Below are 22,422 nucleotides of genomic sequence, written 5' to 3' on the forward strand. Positions count from 1 at the left end.
TACTAGGAGGGAGCTTAAGAAGGAAATTAGGAGAGCCTGAAGGGGTCATGAGAAGGCCTTGGCAGGCAGAATTAAGGAAAACCCCAAGGCATTCTACAAGTATGTGAAGAGCAAGAGAATAAGATGTGAAAGAAAAGGACCTATCAAATGTGACAGCGGGAAAGTGTGTATAGAACTGGAGCAAATAGCAGAGGTACTGAATGAATACTTTACTTCAGTATTCACTATGGAAAAGGATCTTAGTGATTGTAGTGGTGACTTGCAGCAGACTGAAAAGTTTGAGCATGTAGATATTAAGAAAGGGGATGTGTTGGAGGTTTTGGAAAGCATCAGGTTGGGACCGGACTGGATGAAATGTACCCCAGGCTACTGTGGGAGGCGAGGGAGGAGATTGCTGAGCCTCTGGCGATGATCTTTGCATTATCAATGGGGACAGGAGAGGTTCCTGAAGATTGGGGGGGTTGCGGATGTTGTTCCTTTATTCAAGAAAGGGAGTAGAGATAGCCCAGGAAATTATAGACCAGTGAGTCTTAATTCAGTGGTTGGTAAGTTGATGGAGAAGATCCTGAGAGGCAGGATTTATGAACATTTGGAGAAGTATAATATGATTAGGAGTAGTGAGCATAGCTTTGTAAAAGGCAGGTCATGCCTTACGAGCCTGGTTGAATTTTTTGAGGATGTGGCTAAACATATTGATGAAGGAAGAGCAGTAGATGTAGTGTATATGGATTTTAGCAAGGCATTTGATAAGGTACCCCATGCAAGGCTTATTGAGAAAGTAAGGAGGCATGGGATCCAAGGGGACATTGCTTTGTGGATCCAGAACTGGCTTGCCCACAGAAGGCAAAGAGTGGTTGTAGACAGGTCATATTCTGCATGGAGGTCGGTCACCAGTGGAGTGCCTCAGGGATCTGTTCTGGGACCCTTACTCTTCGTGATTTTTATAAATGACCTGGATGAGGAAGTGGAGCTATGGGTTAGTAAGTTTGCTGATGACACAAAGATTGGGAGTGTTGTGGATAGTCAGAGGTTACAGCGGGACATTGATAGGATGCAAAATTGGGCTGAGAAGAGGCAGATGGACTTCAACCCAGATAAGTGTGAAGTGGATCATTTTGGTAGGACAAATATGATGGCAGAATATAGTATTAATGGCAAGACTCTTGGCAGTGTGGAGGATCAGAGGGATCTTGGGGTCCAAGTCCATAGGACACTGAAAGCAGCTGCACAGATTGACTCCGTGGTTAAGGCATACGGTGTATTGGCCTTCATCAATCGTGGAATTGAATTTAGGAGCCGAGAGGTAATGTTGCAGCTATATGGGAACCTGGTCAGACCCCACTTGGAGTACTGTGCTCAGTTCTGATTGCCTCACTACGAGAAGGCTGTGGAAACCATAGAAAGGGTGCAGAGGAGATTTACAAGGATGTTGCCTGGATTGGGGAGCATGCCTTATGAGAATAGGTTGAGTGAACTCGGCCTTTTCACCTTAGAACGAAGGAGGATGAGAGGTGATCTGATAGAAGTGTACAAGATGATGAGAGGCATTGATCGTGTGGGTAGTCAGAGGCTTTTTCCCAGGGCTGAAATGGTTGCCACAAGAGGACACAGGTTTAAGGTGCTGGGGAGTAGGTAGAGAGATGTCAGGGGTAAGTTTTTTACTCAGAGTGGTGAGTGTGTGGAATGGGCTGCCGGCAATGGTGGTGGAGGTGGATATGATAGGGTCTTTTAAGAGGCTTTTAGATAGGTACATGGAGCTTAAAACAGAGGGCTATAGGTAAGCCTAGTAATTTCTAAGGTAGGGACGTGTTCCGCAGAAATTTTGTGAGCCGAAGGGCCTGTATTGTGCTGTAGGTTTTCTATGTTTCTATGAAAGGTCTGAAGGTAGATAAGTCACCTGGACCAGATGGCCTAAACCCCAGGACTGTGAAAGAGACAGCTGAAGAGTTTGTGGAAGCATTAGTAATGATATTTCAAGAATCAATTCATTCTGGCATGGTTCCAAAGGAATGAAAAATTACAGTTGTCACTCCACTCTTCAAAAAGGGAGAGAGGCAGCAGAAAGGAAATTATCGGCCAGTTAGTCTGACCTCAGTGATTGGGAAGATGTTGGAATCGATTGTTAAAGAAGTGATTTTGGTATACTTGGAGGCATGTGGTAAAACAGGCTGCAGTCAGCACGGTTTTCTTAAGGGAAAATCTTGCCTGTTGGAATTTAAAAAATAAGAAGCAGTTTAGATGAGGAGAATTGGTTGATGCTGTGTATTTGGATTTTCAGAATGCCTTTAAACCAGGTGTCACACATGAGACTGCTTTAGCAAGCTACAAGCCCATGGTATTACAGGAAAGATTCTAGCATGGTTAGAGCATTGGCTGATTGGCAGGACGCAAAGTGTGGGAATAACGGGAGCCGTTCCTAGTTGGCTGCTGGATTTGTGGCTAAGTTTACAGATGATAGGAAGATAGGTGGACGGGCAGGTAATTTTGAGATAGTAGAGAGCTACAGAAGGACTTGGATTAGGAGAATGGACAGAGAAGTGGCAGATGGAATACAATGTTGGGGAGATGAATGGTCATACACTTTGGTAGAAGAAATAAAAGGGTAGACTATTTTCTAAATGGAGAGAACGTTCAAAACATTGCTATAAATAAGCTCATTTGTCCATTATTTCTTACAGCTCTGGGCCTCACCAGTTAGTGGGGCATTCTGCTGTTGTGTACCAAGACTGCATGCTAATCTTCGGCGGAGGAAAGAACCACAACAGCTCCAGCAACAGCCTGTGGAAGTTCCAGTTAACAACACATAGCTGGGAGAGATTAAACCCGGCAACAGAGATGCTGCCCCCCTCAAAAATCTACCACTGCACGGTAGGTGTTGGTCATAGGTTCCAGGGAAAGCATCCGGACGATGTCCCTCACACAAGACCAGTTCCCAGCTGCATCTGTGGTGACGTCATCTACCCATGCAACTCCTCCGACGAGCAGCAACTGGTTGGCCTGAAGGGTGCCTGTTGCCTGAACTTTTCCACTCGGACCCCACTCAAGCCTGAAGGCAAGACGACAAACTCAAACAGCATAGAGATGGTAACTTTCAGTGTGCTGTCCTCAGAAGGCACCAAGAAGCTCCTGCACTCTACTTTGCCCATTACCCATACGCCAGTAGCACAGTGGCCACGTGAAAACTCCCACCTCCTTTCAATGCACCTGGATAAACAAGCCCATGTGGAGCACAGCGCCAAGGAATTCAGTGAGAACGGTGATTCAAGAGAAGCCCAGCCAGATACTACTCACCAGGATGATAGATCACCCCATTCAACTGATAATCTTCCGGAGGTGCTGCTGATAGTAGGTGGCAAACCTTTATCTGAGCTAAGGTACATTTCACTCTGGCAAATGAAATTATGTGAGCCATTTCTAAAATAGGGAGGAAATGATAAAAGAAAATCTCGCAATATTTTTTTTGGCAAGTTTAGTTAGAGCAATATTCACAGTATTTTAATTCTACATTTTGCTATTGAAGCGATAATGCTAAATTTTAAACAAATATTTTCTGAAAAGCTTTTATTTTTATAGTTATGCTCAAACCATAAGCTAAAATGTGCCGATAGACAAGTTGTACACAGTTCTGTAGGCACAAGAGATTTTGCAGATACTGGAAATCCAGAGCAACACACACAAAATGCTGGAGGAACTCAGCAGGTCAGGTAGCTTCTATAGAAATGAATAAACAGTTAATGTTTTGGGCCAAGACCCTTCATCAGGACTGTCACTAGTTTTATAGAACGTTTTTTTTCTTGTCAAAACATTTCAAGATTAGCCAGTGATGCAGTTGCTTCTGTCAGTTTACATACTTTATATTTATAAGGTCACTGCCAATTGGAGGAGGCCCTCTTTCTGTCTCCCATAGTTCCTGTAGCAGGAGCAGGCTCAGTTCAAATGAACAGTTTCCAAAATGCAGAGAGCCTAATAACTGTAAGTTGTGGTGTGACTGAGATCTACAGCAGAATTGGTTTAGCTGTGACTGATTGAGTTCAAATAAGCTGTTTCCAGAATGTGCAGGACCTGACAACTATGGGGGTAATGGTGTGATAGAGCGCTACAGCGGAATTGGGTTAGCTGTGACTAATTGTATAAAAATGGTAGTTTTGCAACGCTATTGCAGCTGAGGGCATTGGAGTTTGGAAGAGAATGATGGCATCCTCTGTAAAGAGTGTGTACATCCTTCCCACGGAATGGTGGATTCTCCCCCCCCCGTGTTCCGGTTTCCTCCCACAGTCCAAAGACCTCCTGGTTAGTAGGGTAATTGGTCATTGTAAATGGTCCTATGATTAGGTTGGAGTAACTGAGGGGCTGTTGAGAGTTGCTGGATGGTGCGTGTGGAAGGCCCATTCCATGCAGTATTGCAAGCTAAATAAATAGCTGATTGAGGAGAGAACAGCTGCTTGGTTTTTGTGCAGAGATGTTCAAGCAGAAGATAGCAAAATGGTCCCACTAACTTGTGTTGTCAGCCCATTGGTTACAAATCCCTAATTTTATTGCAACATTTAAATGAGTTTAATTTTGATCCTTTTTTTTTCTGTATAGCCCAAGAATCACAGAATTGTAGATCACCCAGCATGGAAGCGACCTCTTTGACCCACTGTGTACATGCCAACTATCGGGCACCATATACCACCTGTAAATGTCCATAGCACGGCAACGTGCTTTTCCAGATACCCTTAACTGCTGCAAGAATATCTGCCTCCATCCACATCCACCCCTTCAGAAAGTGCTCAACAAAGGGCTGTAATTTTCTCTATCTTCCAAAGATGCCATTAGCTTTCATTCAGCAAAGGGAGCTCCAGACCGATTCCAACTAAATGCTGACGTTCTTATGAAGCAGATGATCATGCACTCAGTGCAGATGTCTGGATTAGAAAGTCCCTGGAGGCTGAGAAGGCAAGTGCCCTCTCATCATGTGATGCTGTCAAAAACCTCTCATCTGGTTTGGAGTCTGTTTTGCAGAGGCTGTTCCAGAATGGAGAGGGGTGCAGACGCATTGAACATCAGTACTGCAGAGGAGGTGAGATAGAGGAACCCCAAATTTGCTGTTTTCCCCACCCCACCTCCCCAAGACTTACTGATGAGCAAGAAACTGCCACACACAGACTGGGTCAGTTAGCACCAGGAACTCTCTGCTGGGCTTCTTTACGTTTCCGAGGAAGCTGTCAGCTCCTCTTCTGCGACAGTAGCAGACTGATGCTATTTCATAAACAAGAAACTGTGTGGATGCTGGAAATGCAGAGCAAGCGCACACAAAATGACAGAGGAACGTGGCAGGCCAGGCAGCAGCTATGGAAATGGCCATTTCGGACTGGGGCCCAGAGACCAGCCTTTTGGCAAGAAACAGAAGTGGTGGACCCATTTGGTTCCCCCACTTGATCTCAATAATAGTTAGAACATTCAATGAAGTAAATTTCTTAACGAAAGAGAATGATCTGGCAGAAACATTCAGTGTGAAGCAGGCTGTATTTCAAAGGGGTGAGTAGTGACCAGTGAGTATAGTACAAAGGGAGAGATTTAAACAGAGGCCCAGGTTTCATTTTGCTGACAACAGGGATGTAATTAGTGTTTCCATCCAATATTTACCATCCTGTTACAGAGTTGGCATGTTAATCTCTGTGTAGAAGACACATGGATTTCAGAGGACAGCAGTGAACCTAGTTTGTGTCACTGCCTCTTTGTTACACCTGCCCACTGCCCTGTGTCTGTAGCCAATGGAGGGGGTGAGGGGAGCAGGCAAGGACGTCAGATTGGCACCAGTAGTTTTCATGATACTGGATTCCATAGAGCAGCTTGGTCAGGACACAGATTTGAAATCTCCATCTAGGTTGCTGCTTTCAGCTGACATTTAAAGAGCAGTAAATATAAATGATCCGTAAGACCATGAGATGGAGGAGCAGAATTAGCCCATCTGCTCCACCATTCCATCATGGTTGATTTATTATCCCTCTCCACCCAATTCTCCTGCCTTCTCCCCGTAACCTTTCACATCCTTACTAATTAAGAACCTACCAACCTCAGCTTTAAATATACTCAATGACTTGCCTTCTGCAGCCACCAGTGGCAATGAATTCCTCAGATTCACAATCCTATGGCCAGAGAAATTCTTCATCTGTATCCTAAATGGATGTCCATCTAGCCTGAGAATGTGTCCTCTGGTCCAAGACTCTCCCACATCCTCTCCACATCCAATCTATCTAGGCCTCTCAATATGTGATAGGTTTCAATGAGATCCTCTTTCATACTTCTAAACTAAGTGAGTACAGGCACAGAGCCATCAAACACCCCTCAGATGTTAACCCTTTCATTCCTGGAATCATTCTCATGAACCCTTTGTGGACTCTTGGTGCTCAACGTGGTTACAGAGCAGAATCTTTCTGGAAATGCTAATCATCACTCAACATCATGGCCTACTTATTTAATTCTGCAGTCACTGACATTTTCCTCTGAAATCCATGAAAAGAGCCCATATTCCATGTGCCAAAATAACAATAGACAGTAGGTGTAGGAGTAGGCCATTCGGCCCTTTGAGCCAGCACCGCCATTCAATGTGATCATGGCTGATCATCCACAATCAGTACCCCGTTCCTGCCTTCTCCCCATATCCCTTGACTCCGCTATCTTTAAGAGCTCTATCTAACTCTTTCTTGAAAACATCCAGAGAATTGGCCTCCACTGCCTTCTGAGGCAGAGCATTCCATAGATCCACAACTCTCTGGGTGAAAAAGTTTTTCCTGAACTCCATTCTAAATGGCCTACCCCTTATTCTTAAACTGTGGCCTCTGGTTTCGGACTCCCCCAACATCGGGAACATGTTTCCTGCCTCTAGCGTGTCCAATCCCTTAATAATTTTGTATGTTTCAATCAGATCCCCTCTCATCCTTCTAAATGCCAGTGTATACAAGCCCAGTCGCTCCAATCTTTCAACATATGACAGGTTATATGTTATCAAGGTTATAACAAGCAAGGGAAAATGAGATAAATTTATTGTGACAAGTGTCTTAACCCATTGTTATTTTAACAAAACTCCTAAGACATGACAATTTAAAATATGAATACAAAATAGCCTGGAAATACAACTGGACTATTTTTTCCCTAATGAGATTACTTGTCAGATCCTGGGTGCACTGGATAATTGGCTGTTCCTCTAATACTGTGGAATGTATAGATAATTGGCCGATGACTGACAATGGTGACCCATCTTGGACAGGTGATTTCCAGTCATATTCATTTATATCTGTGTGGTTTCTCTTCAAGGAGATGGAGTGGACATGTTTGGCAGCACTGATATTGTTACAGCTGGGAAGCTTTCCTTTTTTATAACCTGGTGGGCTTTGTAGAATCGAATGTGCATGAGGCCTGCAGTGATTTAATAACAGAAACAGTAAGTTTACTGCCCAGCAAGTGTGTGCAGATATAAGTGAAGTTCCTTCAAACAGTATTGTGTCAGTTAGCACAATGCAATTACATTTCGGGGTGTTTCAGAGTTCAGTTCTGGTGCTGTTCTATGTCCTCCTGTGGACTGCGTGGGCTTTCCGCTCTTTCTTCCCACAGTCCAAAGACATAGCGGGTAGCTTAATTGGTCATTGGAAATTGTCCCGTGATTAGTTAATGGTTAATCGGGTTTGTCAGGGATCGCTGGGGCATCGTGTGTTCGATGGGCCAGAAGGGCATAGTCCACATACTGCTAAAGTTTTTTAAAAGATTATTTTCGTAGGAGTGAAGCATGAACAGGTTGTGGGCGTGGGGTTGAGAATCAGCTTGCAGCAGGAAGGGAGTTGAATGTAAAACAAAGTGGATCTGGTGTTAAGTGACAGGGAATGATCACCGGTCAACACAGCACATCACAATGGCAACTGGAAAACCTGCGAAGCAAGCTGGGAGTTTGGTATATTTAGTAAGCCCTCTTGATCAGGGTCGACCATGAATGCTGCTTCTGATCTGTCTATGAAAGCCAGGGCAGTACGATATAGAGAGCAAGTTGCTGCCTATGTAGCAAGCTCAACTCCACACAGCTAATGAATCCAAAAGAAAGGCAAAGACACACAGTTTGGCACCAGCAGCCTCGCAGGGGTTGTCAGTCAACGTAGGGACTCCAGCTCCAGATTTTTCGTAAGGGTTTACTCCTGAAGCCTTCGTCATGAGTGGTAATAACTGAGGGAAGGTTTGAGATCAGTTTTCCTTCTAGATGAGCTGCCAACCATCAGTATATTTACAGCACATTTAACCTGAATAATAAATTGTCCATTAATGGGCACCTGAGTAAAAAACCTTCAGAAGACATTAACCAACCAACAAAGCTAAAGGCTCAATTATTTTAAACTTTGTGCTTGGCATTATAAAATGGGTAGTTAATGTTTAAAGATAGATGAGGTGCTGAACACTCAGAATCAGGATCAGGTTTATTATCACTGGCATGTGCTGTGAAATTTGTTAGCTGTAGAGATAGTAAACCAGAAATATAATGATCCAGACTGAGATAAGTGGTACCAAAATGCATTTAATGTTCTTACACTGTAATTACATGTTGAGATGTGCATGTGTCATATATTTATGATCTTTCAACTTTAAAACAGTGCTATTCTCACATTACCAGAATCCAACAATAGGCAGAAGCCCGATCACAATAACAATAGCTCACCATCACTGCATTGCATGTGTACCAAGAACACTATGCCTCTGTGCCCTAAACAATGTTTGACAAAGAGCTGCCCACACTCACCTGCAGGTCGAACACCGAATTGACTGCCCACACCTCAAGTGATAATAATTCAAAGTTCAAAATAAATTATCGAAGTACACATGTTGCTGTATAACCCTGAGATTACCTTCCTCATGGGCATACTCAATAAACTAGGTGAATATCAGCCAGTCTTCAGTGGAGGATCAGAGATCAATTTAGCTGACAGATCATTTAGTGGCTGGCTCATCACACACTTTATATCCGTGCTGCGTTGGGCGTCAAGCTAGCAACTCAGCCTCACGCTAAAGAAACAGCAAGGTTGCCGCTCGATGCGCCACAAGGTACGGAAGGGAACAATGACGATACTCAATAAATCCATAACAGAATAATAACTACAATGGAATCAATGAACGGCACCAACTTGGGTGTTCAGTCAGTGTGCACAAGACAACAAACTGCAAAGACAAAAATAAATAAGTAGCAAGAACCCGAGATGGAGAGTCCTTGAAAGTGAGTCCATAGCTTGTGGGAACATTTCAATGATGGGGCGAGTGAAGTTATCCCCTCTGATTCATGAACCTGATGGCAGCAGTGAGAAAAGAGCATTGCCTGGGTGGTGAGGATCTCTTGACGATGGATGCTGCTTTCCTGCGATAGCGCTCCGTGTAGATAGCTCTGTGGGAGGGCTTTACCCGTGAAGCCTGGACCATATCCTCTACTTTCTGTAGGATTTTCCATTCAAGAGCATTGGTGTAATAAACCAGGCTGTGATGTAGCCAGTCAATACCCTCTCCACTACACACCTATAAAAGTTTGTCACGCCAGATTTTCACAAACTCATGAGGAAGTAGAGGTGCTGCTGTACTTTTTTCATAATTGCACTTGTGTGCTGGGTCCAGGACAGGTCCTCTGAAATAATAACACAGAGGAATTTAAAGTTGCTGACCCTCTCCACCTCTGATCCTCCGATGAGGACTGGCTGATGGACTTCTGGTTTCCTCCACCTGAAGTCAGCTCCTTGGTCTTGCTGACATTGAGTGAGAGGTTATTGTCGTGGCACCACTCAGCTGAATTTTAATTTCACTCCTATATGCGGATATGTCGCCACCTTTGATCTGCCCTCTGACAGTGGTGTCGTCAGCAAACTTGAATGTGGCACTGGAGAAGTGCTTAGCAACACAGTCATAAGTATAACGCAAGTAGAGCAGGGAGCTAAACACAAAATCTGGTTTACCTGTGCTGATAGAAACGATGGAGAAGATATTGTTGCAAATCTGAACTGACTGGGATCTGCAAATGAGGAAATCGAGGATCCAGTTGCACAAGGAGATATTGAGGCCAAGGTCTAGGAGCTTACTGATTAGTTTTGAGAGGATGATAGTACCGAAAGGCAAACTGTAGTCGATAAAGAGCATCTGGATGTACGCATATTTGCTGTCAAGATATTCCAGGGTTGTGAGAAGAGCCAGTGAGATGGGATCTGCTGTGGACCTGTTGCTCTGGTAGACCAATTGGAGCAGATCCAAGTCACTTCTCAGGGTGGAATTGATATGTTTCATCACCAATCTCTCAAAACACGTCACCACGATGGATGTAAGTGCTACTGGGAGATAGTCACAGAGGCAGGTTACCACATTGTTCTTCGGCACCAGTATAATTGAAGGCTGCTTGAAGCAGGTGGGCTCCTCAGACTGCTCCAGTGAGAGGTTCAGGATAATGGTGAACACGCCAGCACAATTACTTGACCAGGTACCGTATCTGGGCCGAGGGTTCACCTTCCTGAAAGCTGCTCGCTTCACTGTGCCAACTGCAGTAACTTTGAGGGAAAATAAATAACAACACCCCATTCATTAAAATCTTACATAAGGTCAACACATTACTTCTAGGCAATTATCTTATTTATACCAAACACAAGATATTCTGCAGATGCTGGAAATCCAAAGCAACACACAAAATTCCAGAGGAACTCAGCAGGCCAGGCGGCATCTATGGAAAAGAGCAAACAGCGCACACTTTGGACCGAGACCCTTCTTCAGGACTCAAGACCCTTCTGAAGACGGGTCTCTGCCCGTAGTGTAGACTGTGCACTTTTTTCCAAAGATGCTGCCTGGCCTGCTGAGTTCCCCCAGCATTAGGTGTGTGTTGCTATCTTATTTATAATTGGAGTTGCAATATTTACAGAAGTATTCTAAGAGTTTAAAGGTTAGAAAAATTACCTCAGGGATACCTTCTCAGTGACGCACTTTGGGGGTTCAGTGAGCATTGCTGACATTTCTCAGTAGTCATTTAGTGACGCACAGGGCAAAGACAGGATCGGCATGGATCTTGATTGCCAAGGAGAGTGGACCCATCTGACAATTAATCATTTTCCACTCCACACACTCTTTCCCATCACCTTACAATTTTCCTCCCTTTAAAACTTGAACAAAACAAAATTCCCGAGTGGCATGTCTGGAATTGATGGGAAGTTGTCCTGGTCCAGCTTGTTCTTGCACCAATTGAACACCAGAGGGCAGCACTGACCAGACCAGACTCTCATCAACAGAAAATTATACAGTACATGGTTTACACTGACAATGTAACCTTCAATAGCCTGTATGATTGTCAATTGATTAAAATTCACACATGTCCCTGATTTTTTAATCATGCTCTTGCCAATGAATGCATTAGCAAGTGTTCATATTTATTGTGAAAAAAATCAACCTGTAATTTTACAGGTTGCTGACATGTGTTCTATCTTAAGGTGGAATTGTGGGCTCCCGTTTATATTTTTAAACTCCACCATCCAATATCAATATTTGTACATTGTATTAATGACTACGAGATGCATGTGTTTTCTCTCAAACAGTAAAGAATGTTCCTTTAAGGAGCTGCACACTTTAAGTTTACTAAATATCATAACAATGAAAATATTTTAATAAAAGCACAGTGTGTGTGATTGAAGAATTTTCAAAACATTGTCACAGGCACTGGATTCCCTGGTTTTCCCCTCAGGTGGAAACTGTACTTTATTTTTGGAAATTCTTCTTAAATAACCGGCCATGGGCCGTTAATGAGCTAATTGAAAATAAAGTTTGTTTATATTAAAAATCACTTTGGGCTATTTTTGTTCAAAGCTTCATTGACTAGATATGTTCACTTTTTCTGTCTCAGCTTGAAGAGTGTTTATATCGTTTCCTATTTTTATTTATGATTTACAAGTACAGTGGATTCTGGTTAATTGGTCTATTGCAGGGTTAGGGCCAAAACATCCAAGGATTTTTTTCATTGCACCAGTAAGTTGTTTTATGGGCAGATGTTGTTGTTGCTGCAATCACCATTATTATTAGTAATAGTAGTAGTAGTAATTTAGGCCTGGGATTCTCAAAGTGGGTCACACAAGAAAAAAAAATGCACTCTTGAAACAAAAGAAGTCCAAAATCAACCATTTAATTATGACTAGCTATCACAACTCATCTGGGACTTAAAATACACACACACACACACACAGAGTTTTAGTAGTACTGCCTTTTCCACTGTTTCTGTTCTCTCATTTAATCTATTTGTTCTTTTTAATTAAGCTATGTAGCATCCGAAGTATGAAGTGTAGCTATAAATGAAATTATCAGTATTATTGTTGTTGTAATATTATTATACCACAATAAGATTGACAAATGGACAAAAATAAATTGATCCACTCACCAGTCAGTGAGAGAAGTGACAGCGACGGGATGAGGTAATCCTTCTGATGTCGGGCCTGTATTCTGTTGTGGCAATCCTGAGGCACTTGCCAAGATGTGCATTGGAGAGTCTGTATCTGTCCTGGTTCTTGATAGAGTTCATTGAAGTAAACGATGACTCACATGTGTACGTGGAGGAGAACCGTGTGAGTAGGAGCATTGCAATAGCTCTCGTGTTTTTGAATTGAGCTTGGGGAACCACGTTGACCAAAAGTCACTCACCCCAATGTCCTCGTGTTTTCCTTTGAGCAAATCAGATGTTCCCATTTCCAAGACCTCCATCTGAAGAGTTGCCTCATCTATGGAAGGCACCAGGCTTTTGGCCTCTGCAGTCCACTGGTCGTCAGCCGAAACGGAGAACAGCTGTCTCAGGAAGAAGAGGATGTCACCTGAGAGTTTAGGGGAGCTTTCAAATCGTTCCCTGAAGTTTTCTGCCAGGCTCGTCACGAAATCCTTCATCAATGGATCCTCCCCCAGCAGGTCGCGCGCTCTTCGGGGGCGTAGGTCAAGTGTACGGTGTGGGATGAGGTTAAAATAAATTAGAGCAGCGTGCGCTTTATTTACATGTTATGACAGGTGCATTCACATAAGTGCCAATGGGTTGGCTCGGTCCAGACATTTGGTTCTCGCGGTCTGCCTATTGGTGTTGTCTGGTTTATTGTTTAATCAGGCCAGATGCTTATTTGGGACCACTCTTAAAGAACTAAAACTAATCAAGAGAATTGCCTGGATTGTCTTCATTTATTTGGGACACTATGCTGCTTAATTGGGACAGGACACTGTTGCAGAACGGTTTCTAACTAGCACCAGTTGTGTGCACTTGAGTGGCTGCTAATCACTACAGCGTGCGTGCAGCAATGAGTTTTTAAATAGCTCCAGTTGCATGTGTTCCTGTTCAACATGCAGTGATTTCTGTCACTGATAGTTGGCAAGAAGTAAGGAGCAAGATGCTTCAGAACTGTTTTGCTCACTGCGGTTTCAAGCATTCAGGCTTCAAGATGCCAGGAAAGATGGAGGAAAACAGTCCTTTATCTGCACTAGGTGTCTGTGCTGACTCTGTTCACTTACGATTAATCAAAGGAACATGGCAGTGTACACTGGAGGAATTCCTCTGCCGATAACCATTAGGAACTAATAGTTTTATAGTGCTGTAGTAGTATTGATAGTGTTCTAATTTGCTCTGTATTTCTTTTAAATATGTAATTTGTTACTCAGTCAAATGGTAGTTTGTCTTTTTTTTTTAGAACATGACCGTAAGATATAGGAGCAGAAATAGGCCATTCGGCCTATCGAGTCTGCTCCGCTATTCAATCCGCTGATCCAATTCTTCCTGTCATCCCCACTCCCCTGCATTCTCCCCATACCCTTTGATGCCCTGGCTAATCAAGAACCTATCCCTGTCTTAAATGTACCCAATAACTTGGCCTCCAGAGCCACTCGTGGCAACAAATTCCACAGATTTACCACCATCTGACTAGAGTAATTTCTCTGCATCTCTTTTCTAAATGGATGTCCTTCAATCCTGAAGTCATGCCCTCTTGTCCTAGATTTCCCTACCATGGGAAATAACTTTGCCATATCTGATCTGTTCAGGAACAGAAACATTTGGAATGTTTCTATGAGATCCCCCCTCATTCTCCTGAACTCCAGAGAATACAGCCCAAGAGCTGCCAGACGTTCCTCATATGGTAACCCTCTCATTCCTGGAATCATTCTCGTGAATCTTCTCTGAACCCTCTCCAATGTCAGTATATCCTTTTTAAAATAAGGAGCCCAAAACTGCACACAATACTCTGCCGATAACCATTAGGAACTAATAGTTTTATAGTGCTGTAGTAGTATTGATAGTGTTCTAATTTGCTCTGTATTTCTTTTAAATACAGTGTGGTCTCACGAGTGCCTTACAGAGCCTCAACATCACATCCCTGCTCTTATATTCTATACCTTTAGAAATGAATGTCAACATTCACCACTGACTCAACCTGGAGGTTAACCTTTAGGGCATCCTGCACAAGGACTCCCAAGTTCCTTTGCATCTCTGCATTTTGAATTCTCTCCTCATCTAAATAATAGTCTGCACGTTTATTTCTTCCACCAAAGTGCAGACCATACACTTTCCAACATTGTATTTCATTTGCCACTTCTTTGCCCTTTCCCCTAAACTATCTAAGTCTCTCAGCAGACTCTGTTTCCTCAACACTACCCGCTCCTCCACCTATCTTTATATCATTGGCAAATTTAGCCACAAATCCGTTAATCCCAGAGTCCAAATCATTGACATACATTTTTTATACTTTTTTTAGGCTAATTGGTGCAGTTGTTTAATGGGCCAAGATGTTCTGATCCCAAAGTGTCCCAATTAATGAGAAACCATTAATTCCTCCTCGAGGTTTACCTGTAATTTGCTAGGATGGAGGCTACGTAAACTATCTCTGCATGGGCAATTGTCTTGGATAAGTGCATGGTTTCTTTGTATTCAAAGCTGACTGGTCACAAGGGGCAGAAAAGCATTAACATGAAGCGTTTTCTTCCAGAGTTCACTTTGGGAAGAATGTGAGAGCTTGGGCAAGGGTGCAGAGAAGATTTACCAGGATGTTGACTGGATTAGAGGACATGTCTTACGAGGATAAGGTTGAGAGGTGATCTGGTAGAAGTGTACAAGATGATAGATTGAGGGGTAATAGCCAGGGGTTTTCCGAGGGTGGAAATAGCTAACACAAGGTGCATAACTTTAAGGTGTTTGGAGCAAATTAGAGGGAGGATGTCAAAGGTAGAATTTTTTTACAGAGGTGCATGGAAATACTGCCGGGGAGGTGGTAAAGGCAGATGCAATAGGAACGTTTAAGAGACTGATAGACATGTAGATGAAAGAAAAATGGAGGGCTAAAGGGGGGGGGGGGGGTGTTTGATGTTAGAGTAAGGGTCAGCACATGATTGTGGACCAAATGGCCTGTACCATGTGTACTGTTCTATGTTCTAACTGAATTTTAATTATGATGAAAAATATATTCAACTTCTGAAGCATTCTGCACATTCTCTTTCAATCTTTATAAAGAAATTGACCACCTATAACGTATTACACTGCAGATAAATGGTATTATCAATAACAGTGGTAAGTAATTTTGGTTTTTGATAATCTGAGATTATCAGAATATTTGAAATTTATCATTGTAAGTGTATGAGAAAGATTGGTCTTTCAGATTCATCAAATGATTTCCTTAATCGGGTAAACAACTGAGAGAAGGCAAGGAAAGATAACTGGGAATTTTGTTCAAATGGCACCTTTAACACATTAAGCGTCAACTCCTCCATGGAGGGTCCCAAGCCTGGCTGTGAAAGGTGGGTTGGGCACGAGGCTAGCAACTCCATCCTGGAAAAACCCAGAGCTACAGAAACAGCAACAGCAGCTCCAAAGACCTCATCCCCGGGAGGGGAAGGATGTTTGCCCAAAAGATGCATGAAATGCTGTGGTAAAAGCAGAAGGCACAGGGCCGATCAGCCTCTATTGGCCCAGGACAGCGGACCACAGTGAGCTGCTGCCAGTCTGGGTGACGGTGGGTTTAAGAAGGGTGTGAAGTGCTGGTAACATCAAAAACCCACATGGTTATGATGTATCCATGGGCATAAATTAATTTTAAGTATCACTGGTCATAATTCCAAACAATTTAAATAAGGAAACACTCTGATTTTGTAACAAACTGAACATGAAAGATTGCTTCTGGTTTATGTATCACTGTGAAAGGAGCAAAAACAGGAAGGAAATGACTGACTCGTTTCTGGAGTGAAATGCTGTGAACTGTAGGATGCCATAGGCATTAATCCTTAAGCACCAATTGTTCACAAGCAAAGATGAGAACATCTTTCTTCCCTTCTCTGTCACTTCCATTTTGATTCCCCTCTTTCAGTCCATTTCTCCTCTTCGATTTCTTCCTTTTCTCTCTCATTGCTCACTATCACTTCATTCCTCCACTTTCACTTCATATCCCAGCAGTGTAGCGTACCTATTAGCACAACGCCTCACAGTACAAGCAACCCAGGTTCAATTCCCAACGCTGCCTGTAAGGAGTTTATGCACTCCCCCGATGACCACATGGGTTTCCTCTGGGTGCTTCAGTTTCCTTGCACAGTCAAAGGTGTACCGGTTGAGAGGTTAATTGGTCATTATAAATTGTCCCTTGATTAGGCTAGGATTAAATTAAGGGTCTGCTGGGTGATGTGGCTCAGAGGGCAGAAACAGCTGATCTCACATTGTATGTTAAAATAGTCTACCTTTCCCTTTCTTTTGTCTCTCTTTTTGTCACATTTCCCCTTCTCTCTATCATTGTTCATCTTTCTTCTTATGCCCCTTCTCTTCCCCACTCTTCCTCCACCCGATTTGGCTGCACACATGGATTACCATTCTGGTCTTCCAGAGGACCAATTTTGTCCCTTGCAATCCTTTTGCTCTTAACATAACTGTAAAATCCCTTAAGATTCTCCTTCACCTTGTCTGCTAGATTAATTTCATGCCTTCTTTTACCTTTCCTCATTTCTTTCTTAAGTGTTCTCTTATATTTCTTGGACTCCACATGCACCTCATTTGTTCCTAGTTGCCTATACCTGACACGCACCTCCTTTGTTCTTTTAACTAGGGCCGCGACATATTTCTGATAACATCAAAAATGGCCTTTCTCTAATTCAGAATCACAACCTGCAGACAAGATCATCTCTTTCCATATTTACTTTGAAACTAATGGCATTGTGATCATTGGATGCAAAGTGTCCTCCTGCACAAATGTCTGTCACCTGCCCTGTCTCATTCCCTAATAGCAGATCCAGTATCACACTCTCTCTCATTGGGACTTCTACACACGGAGGAAAGAAACTTCCCTGAACACATTTGACAAACTCAATCCCATCTGGTCCTTTTACAGCACAGGAATCCCAGTTAATATGTGGGAAGTTAAAATCATCCACTATAACAACTTCATGTTTCTTGCAACAGAATGCGATCTCTTTAAAATTTGTTCCTCTAAATCCCTCGAACTGTTGGGCTGCCTGTCATTTAGCCCCATTAATGCAGTCATATCTTTCTTATTTTTCAGTTCTACTCATAACACCTCACTAGTGGATTTCTCCAGTCTGTCGTGACAGAGCATTGCCGTGACATTTCCCCAGAACGACAACCCTCCTTCTTTAATCCCTTCAGCTCTGTCACGTCTAAAACAACAGAACCCCAGATTATTGAGCTGCCAGACTTGCTCCTCCTGCAACCAAGACTCACCAAAGGATACAGCATCATAATTCCAGGTGGTGCTGATCCATGCCCTGAGCTCATCCGCCTTTCCTACGATACTTCTTACATTGAAATATACGCAGCTGAGGATACTGGTTGCACCATACTCAACCTTTTGATTCTTGACTTTGTCTGAGGTCTTACCAACATCTGCCTCCACCATCTCTCCACTAACTGTTCTGGCACTCTGGTTCCCTTACCCCTGGAACTCTAAGCTCACCGTGCAGCGTTAGCGAACTTTCCCACAAAAATATCAGTCCCCCTCCAGTTTGGGTGTTTCTTCTGTACAGGTCCCACTTTCCCTGGAAGAGAGCCCAAAGATCCATAAAATCTTATGCCTTCCTTCCTACACCGAATCAGTAGCCACGTATTAAACTCTATAATCTTCCTAGTTCTGGCCTCACTAGCACATGGCACTGATAGCAATCCTGAGATCACAACCCTGGATGTCCAGCTCTTTAACTTAGCACCTAACTCCCTGAACTCCCTACACAGAACCTCACCACTTGTCCTAACCATGTCATTGGTACCTACAGGGACCACGACCTCTGGCTGTTCATCCTCCCACTTAAGAATGCCGAGGACTCAATCCTAGATGTCCTGGACATTGGCACCTGGGAGTTAACATACCATCCAGGAATTTTGTTCTCATCCACAGAACCTCCTGTCTGTTCCCCTTGCTAACGAATCCCCTATCACCACAGCACGCCTCTTCTCCCACTTCCCTTCTGAGACACAGAGGCAGACTCATGGGGAAACTTGGAAGGTGCAGCAAAGATACATCCCGAAGACGAAGTAGTAATCTACAGGGAGGGTGAGCCAACAATGGCCAGCAAGGAAAGTCAAAGACAGTATAAAAGCAAAAGAGAGGGCATATAACAAAAATTAGTGGGTAGGTATATGATCGGAAAGCTTTTAAAAACGAAAACAAGGTAACTAAGAAAGCCATAAAGAGAGAAAAGATTAAGTATCTGGCCAATAAATATAAAAGAGGATACAAAAAAGTTTTTATATATATATATATATATAAATAACAAAAGACAGACGAGAATGGATATCGGACCGCTGGAAATTATCGCTGGAGAGGTAGTAATGTGTGGGGGTGGGGGGGGGGCAAAGAAATGACAGACAAAGTATTTTGCATCAATCTTCATGGTGGAAGGCACTAGCAGAATCCAGAGATCCTAGTGTCATTGCTATTACTAAGGAGGTGCTTGGGAAGCTGAAAAGTCTGAAGGTAGACAAGTCACCCCGACCAGATGGACTACACCCCTGGGTTTTGAAGGAGTTAACAAGAGATTCTGGAGGCATTCGTAATGATCTTTCAAGAATCACTAGACTCCAGATGGTTCTGGAGGATTGGAAAATTGCAAATGTCACTCCACTCTTTAAGAAGGGAGGGAGGCAGAAGAAAGGAAATAGTAGGCGAGTTAGGCTGAGTTCAGTGTTTGAAAAGATGTTGGAGTCTGTTATTAATGATGAGGTTTTATGATATTTGGAGGCACATGGCTAAGTAGGCCAAGGTCAGCATGGTATTCTGATGGGGAAACCTTGCCTGACAAATCTACTGGAATTCTTTGAGGTAGTAACAGGCCAGAACAGACAAAGAAGTTGATTAGATGCTGTTTCAAGAGGTCTTTGACAAAGTGCCGCACATGAGGCTGCTTAACAAGATAACAGGAAAGGTGCTAGCTGGATAGAAGATTGAATGTCAGGAGGCAAAGACAGGGAATAAAAAGGGTCTCTTCTGCCAGTGGCGGGTGGTGCTACACAGGGGTTGACTGTTTCTTTTCATGTTACGTCAATGATTTGGATGATGGAATTGACGGCTTTGTGGCCAAGTTTGTGAACGATACTAAGACAGGTGGAGGGACAGGCAGTGGTGTCTGTCCGCAGAAGGACTTGGACAGATTGGGAGAATGGACAAGGTGGAATATAACGTAAGGAAGTGCATTGCCATGCAGCTTGGCAGAAGGAATAAAGGCGTAGACTAAATGGGGAGAAAATTCAAAATCAGAGGTGCATGCAGGATTCCCTGAAGGTTAACCTACAGGTTGAATTGATGGCAAGGAAGGCAAATGCAATGTTAGCATTTAGTTGAGAGGACTAGAACATAAAAACAAGGATGTAATGCTGCAGCTTTTTAAGGCATTGGTCAGACTACACTTGGAATATGGTGAGCAGTTTTGGGCCCCTTATCTAAGAAAAGATGTGCTGGATTTGAAGATGGTCGAGGAGGTTCACAAGAATTATCCCAGTAATGAAAGTGTTAAAATATGAAGAGCATTTGATGGCTGTGGGCCTATACTCATTGCAGTTTAGAAGGAGGAGGGGGATTGCATTGAAATCTACCGAATATTGAAAGGCCTAGATAGAATGGATGTGGAGAGAATACTTCCTGTAGTGGAGAATTTAGGAGCAGAGGGCACAGTCTCAGAGTTGAGGGACATCCACTTAGAACAGAGATGAGGAAAAATTTCTTCAGCCAGAAGGTGGTGAATCCATGGAATTCTTTGTCACAGATAACTATGCAGGCCATGTCATTCAGTAAATCTAAACCAGAGGTTGATAGGTTCTTGATTAATCAGGGCATTAAAGGTTACTGGGATAAGGCAGGAGAAGGGGATTGAGAGGGATAATAAATCGGCCAGGATGGAATGGCAGAGCAGGGTTGATGGGCCAAATGGCCTAATTCTGCTCCTATGTCTTGTGGTTTCATGGAGAAGCTGACCATGGCACACATCAACTCCAACTTTCCAGACAACCTCAACCCATTGCAATTTGCCTACCACCAGAATAGATCTATGGTGGATTCCATTTCCCTGTCCCTACACTCATCTCCGTAGCATCTGGACTGTAAAGACACCTACGTCAGACCCACTGTTTATTGACTACAGCTCTGCCTTCATTACCATTATTACAAGCAAGCTCTGGACCCTGGGAGTTACTGCCTCCCTCTGCAACTGGATCCCTAACTTCCTGACCAACAGACCTCAATCAGTAACGATAGGCAGCAACACTCCACGATTATTCTCAGCACTGACGCTCTACAGGGTTGTGTCCTCCGCCCACTACTCTACTCCCTGTACACTCATGACTTCATGACTAGATTCCACCCTAACTCCAACTACAAGGTTGCAGATGACACCACCATAGAAGGCTGCATCTCCAATAACGACGAGTCGGAGTACAGGAAAGAGATAGCTTAGTGACATGTTGTCATGACAACAGTCTTTCCCTCACTGTCAACAAGAGCTAGACATTGACTTCAGAAAGGAGGCGGTGCACACGTTCCAGTCCACATCACTGATGTTGAGGTTGATAGCTTCAAAGTTCCTAGGTGTGAACATCACCAACAGCCTGACCTGATCCAAACACGTTGATGTAACATCCAAGAAAGCTCACTGGCACCACTGCTTCCTCAGCCTAAAGAAATTTAGCATGTCCCATTGACCATTACCAGTTTTTAATCGATGCACCGTGGACTAATGTGGCAACTGCTCTGTACCTGGCCACAGGAAACTGCAGAGAGTTGTGGACGCAGCTCTGCACATCACAGGGACGAGCCTCCCCCCTATGGACTCTGTCTACACTTCTCACTGCCTCAGTAAAGCAGCTACTGTGATCAGAGACCCCACCCACCATGGACATTCTCTCTTCACCCCTCTCCCATCGGGCAGAAGATGCAAAACCCTGAAAACATGTACCACCAGGGTCAAGGACAGCTTCTATCCCATTGCTATCAGATTCTTGACTGGACCTCGTGTACGATAAAAAGCACCCTTGACCCCACAATCTACCATCATTTACCTGCACTGCAATCTATCGGTAGATTTTACACTTTATTCTACGTTGTTATTGTTTTACCTAGTTCTACCTCAATGCACTGTATATTGATTAGATCTCCATGTACAGTATCCGAGACAAACTTCACACTGTGTCTCACTACATGTGACATAAATAAACCAATACCACTGTTTCACCAAATCGATGCTTAATCTTTCAAAATCTCGCTGTCTTTCTATTTCGGACCCACAAACCAGAGCAAATCATTCTCAATTGCCGGGGGGCTGCTTTCTGTTTTTTTAAAAAGGAGTAACTTTATTTGTCGTGTGTACATCGAAACATACGGAGAAATACATCACCTCTGCTACGTTTCTGGCACCAACACGTCCTGCCCACGACTCTCTAACCCGCACCGTACACTTCTGGAGTGCGGGAGGAAACCGGAGCACCTGGAGGACATACAGACTCCTTACAGACAGCGGTGGGATTGGAACCCCGTTCTGAGATCGCAGCGCTGTTCCAGTGTTACGCTAATTGCTACGCTACCATGCCATGTACTTTGAAAGTACATTTGTACTGTCTCAATTTATCCACTGACTTTCATGTTCTTAATGATTTTAGATAGAATTCTCTTTCAGTACGTAGAACAGCACAGCACGGGAACAGGCCCTTCGGCCCACAACGTTGTGCTGAACCAGCTAAAAAGCAAATCAGAAACACTCAAACACCTACACCATTCCATATCCCTCCATCTTCCTCACATCCATGTGCCTGTCCAACATCTCTTAAAAGCCTCTAATGTATTTGCCTCTACTGCCAAACCAGGCATACACCACTCTCTGATTAAAAAACTTACCCCTCACATTCCCTTTGAACCTACCCCTCCTCACCTACATTTTGTGCAATATTTCAGATAT

At 43.5% G+C, this 22,422-nt stretch overlaps 1 protein-coding gene across 2 annotated transcripts in view; it reads left to right on the forward strand.

Moving 5' to 3' along the window:
• The window catches only part of klhdc3l (kelch domain containing 3-like), a 113,313-nt gene that overhangs the window by 77,638 nt on the left and 13,253 nt on the right, over nt 1–22,422 (forward strand). For both annotated transcript variants that reach the window (XM_073027001.1, XM_073027011.1), the window contains exon 8: nt 2,679–3,374. In XM_073027001.1, coding sequence (XP_072883102.1) covers nt 2,679–3,374 — 696 coding nt within the window. The remainder of the gene's footprint in view (nt 1–2,678; nt 3,375–22,422) is intronic.

This window comes from Hemitrygon akajei, chromosome 2 (assembly GCF_048418815.1).
Source record: "Hemitrygon akajei chromosome 2, sHemAka1.3, whole genome shotgun sequence".
Taxonomy (NCBI): domain Eukaryota; kingdom Metazoa; phylum Chordata; class Chondrichthyes; order Myliobatiformes; family Dasyatidae; genus Hemitrygon; species Hemitrygon akajei.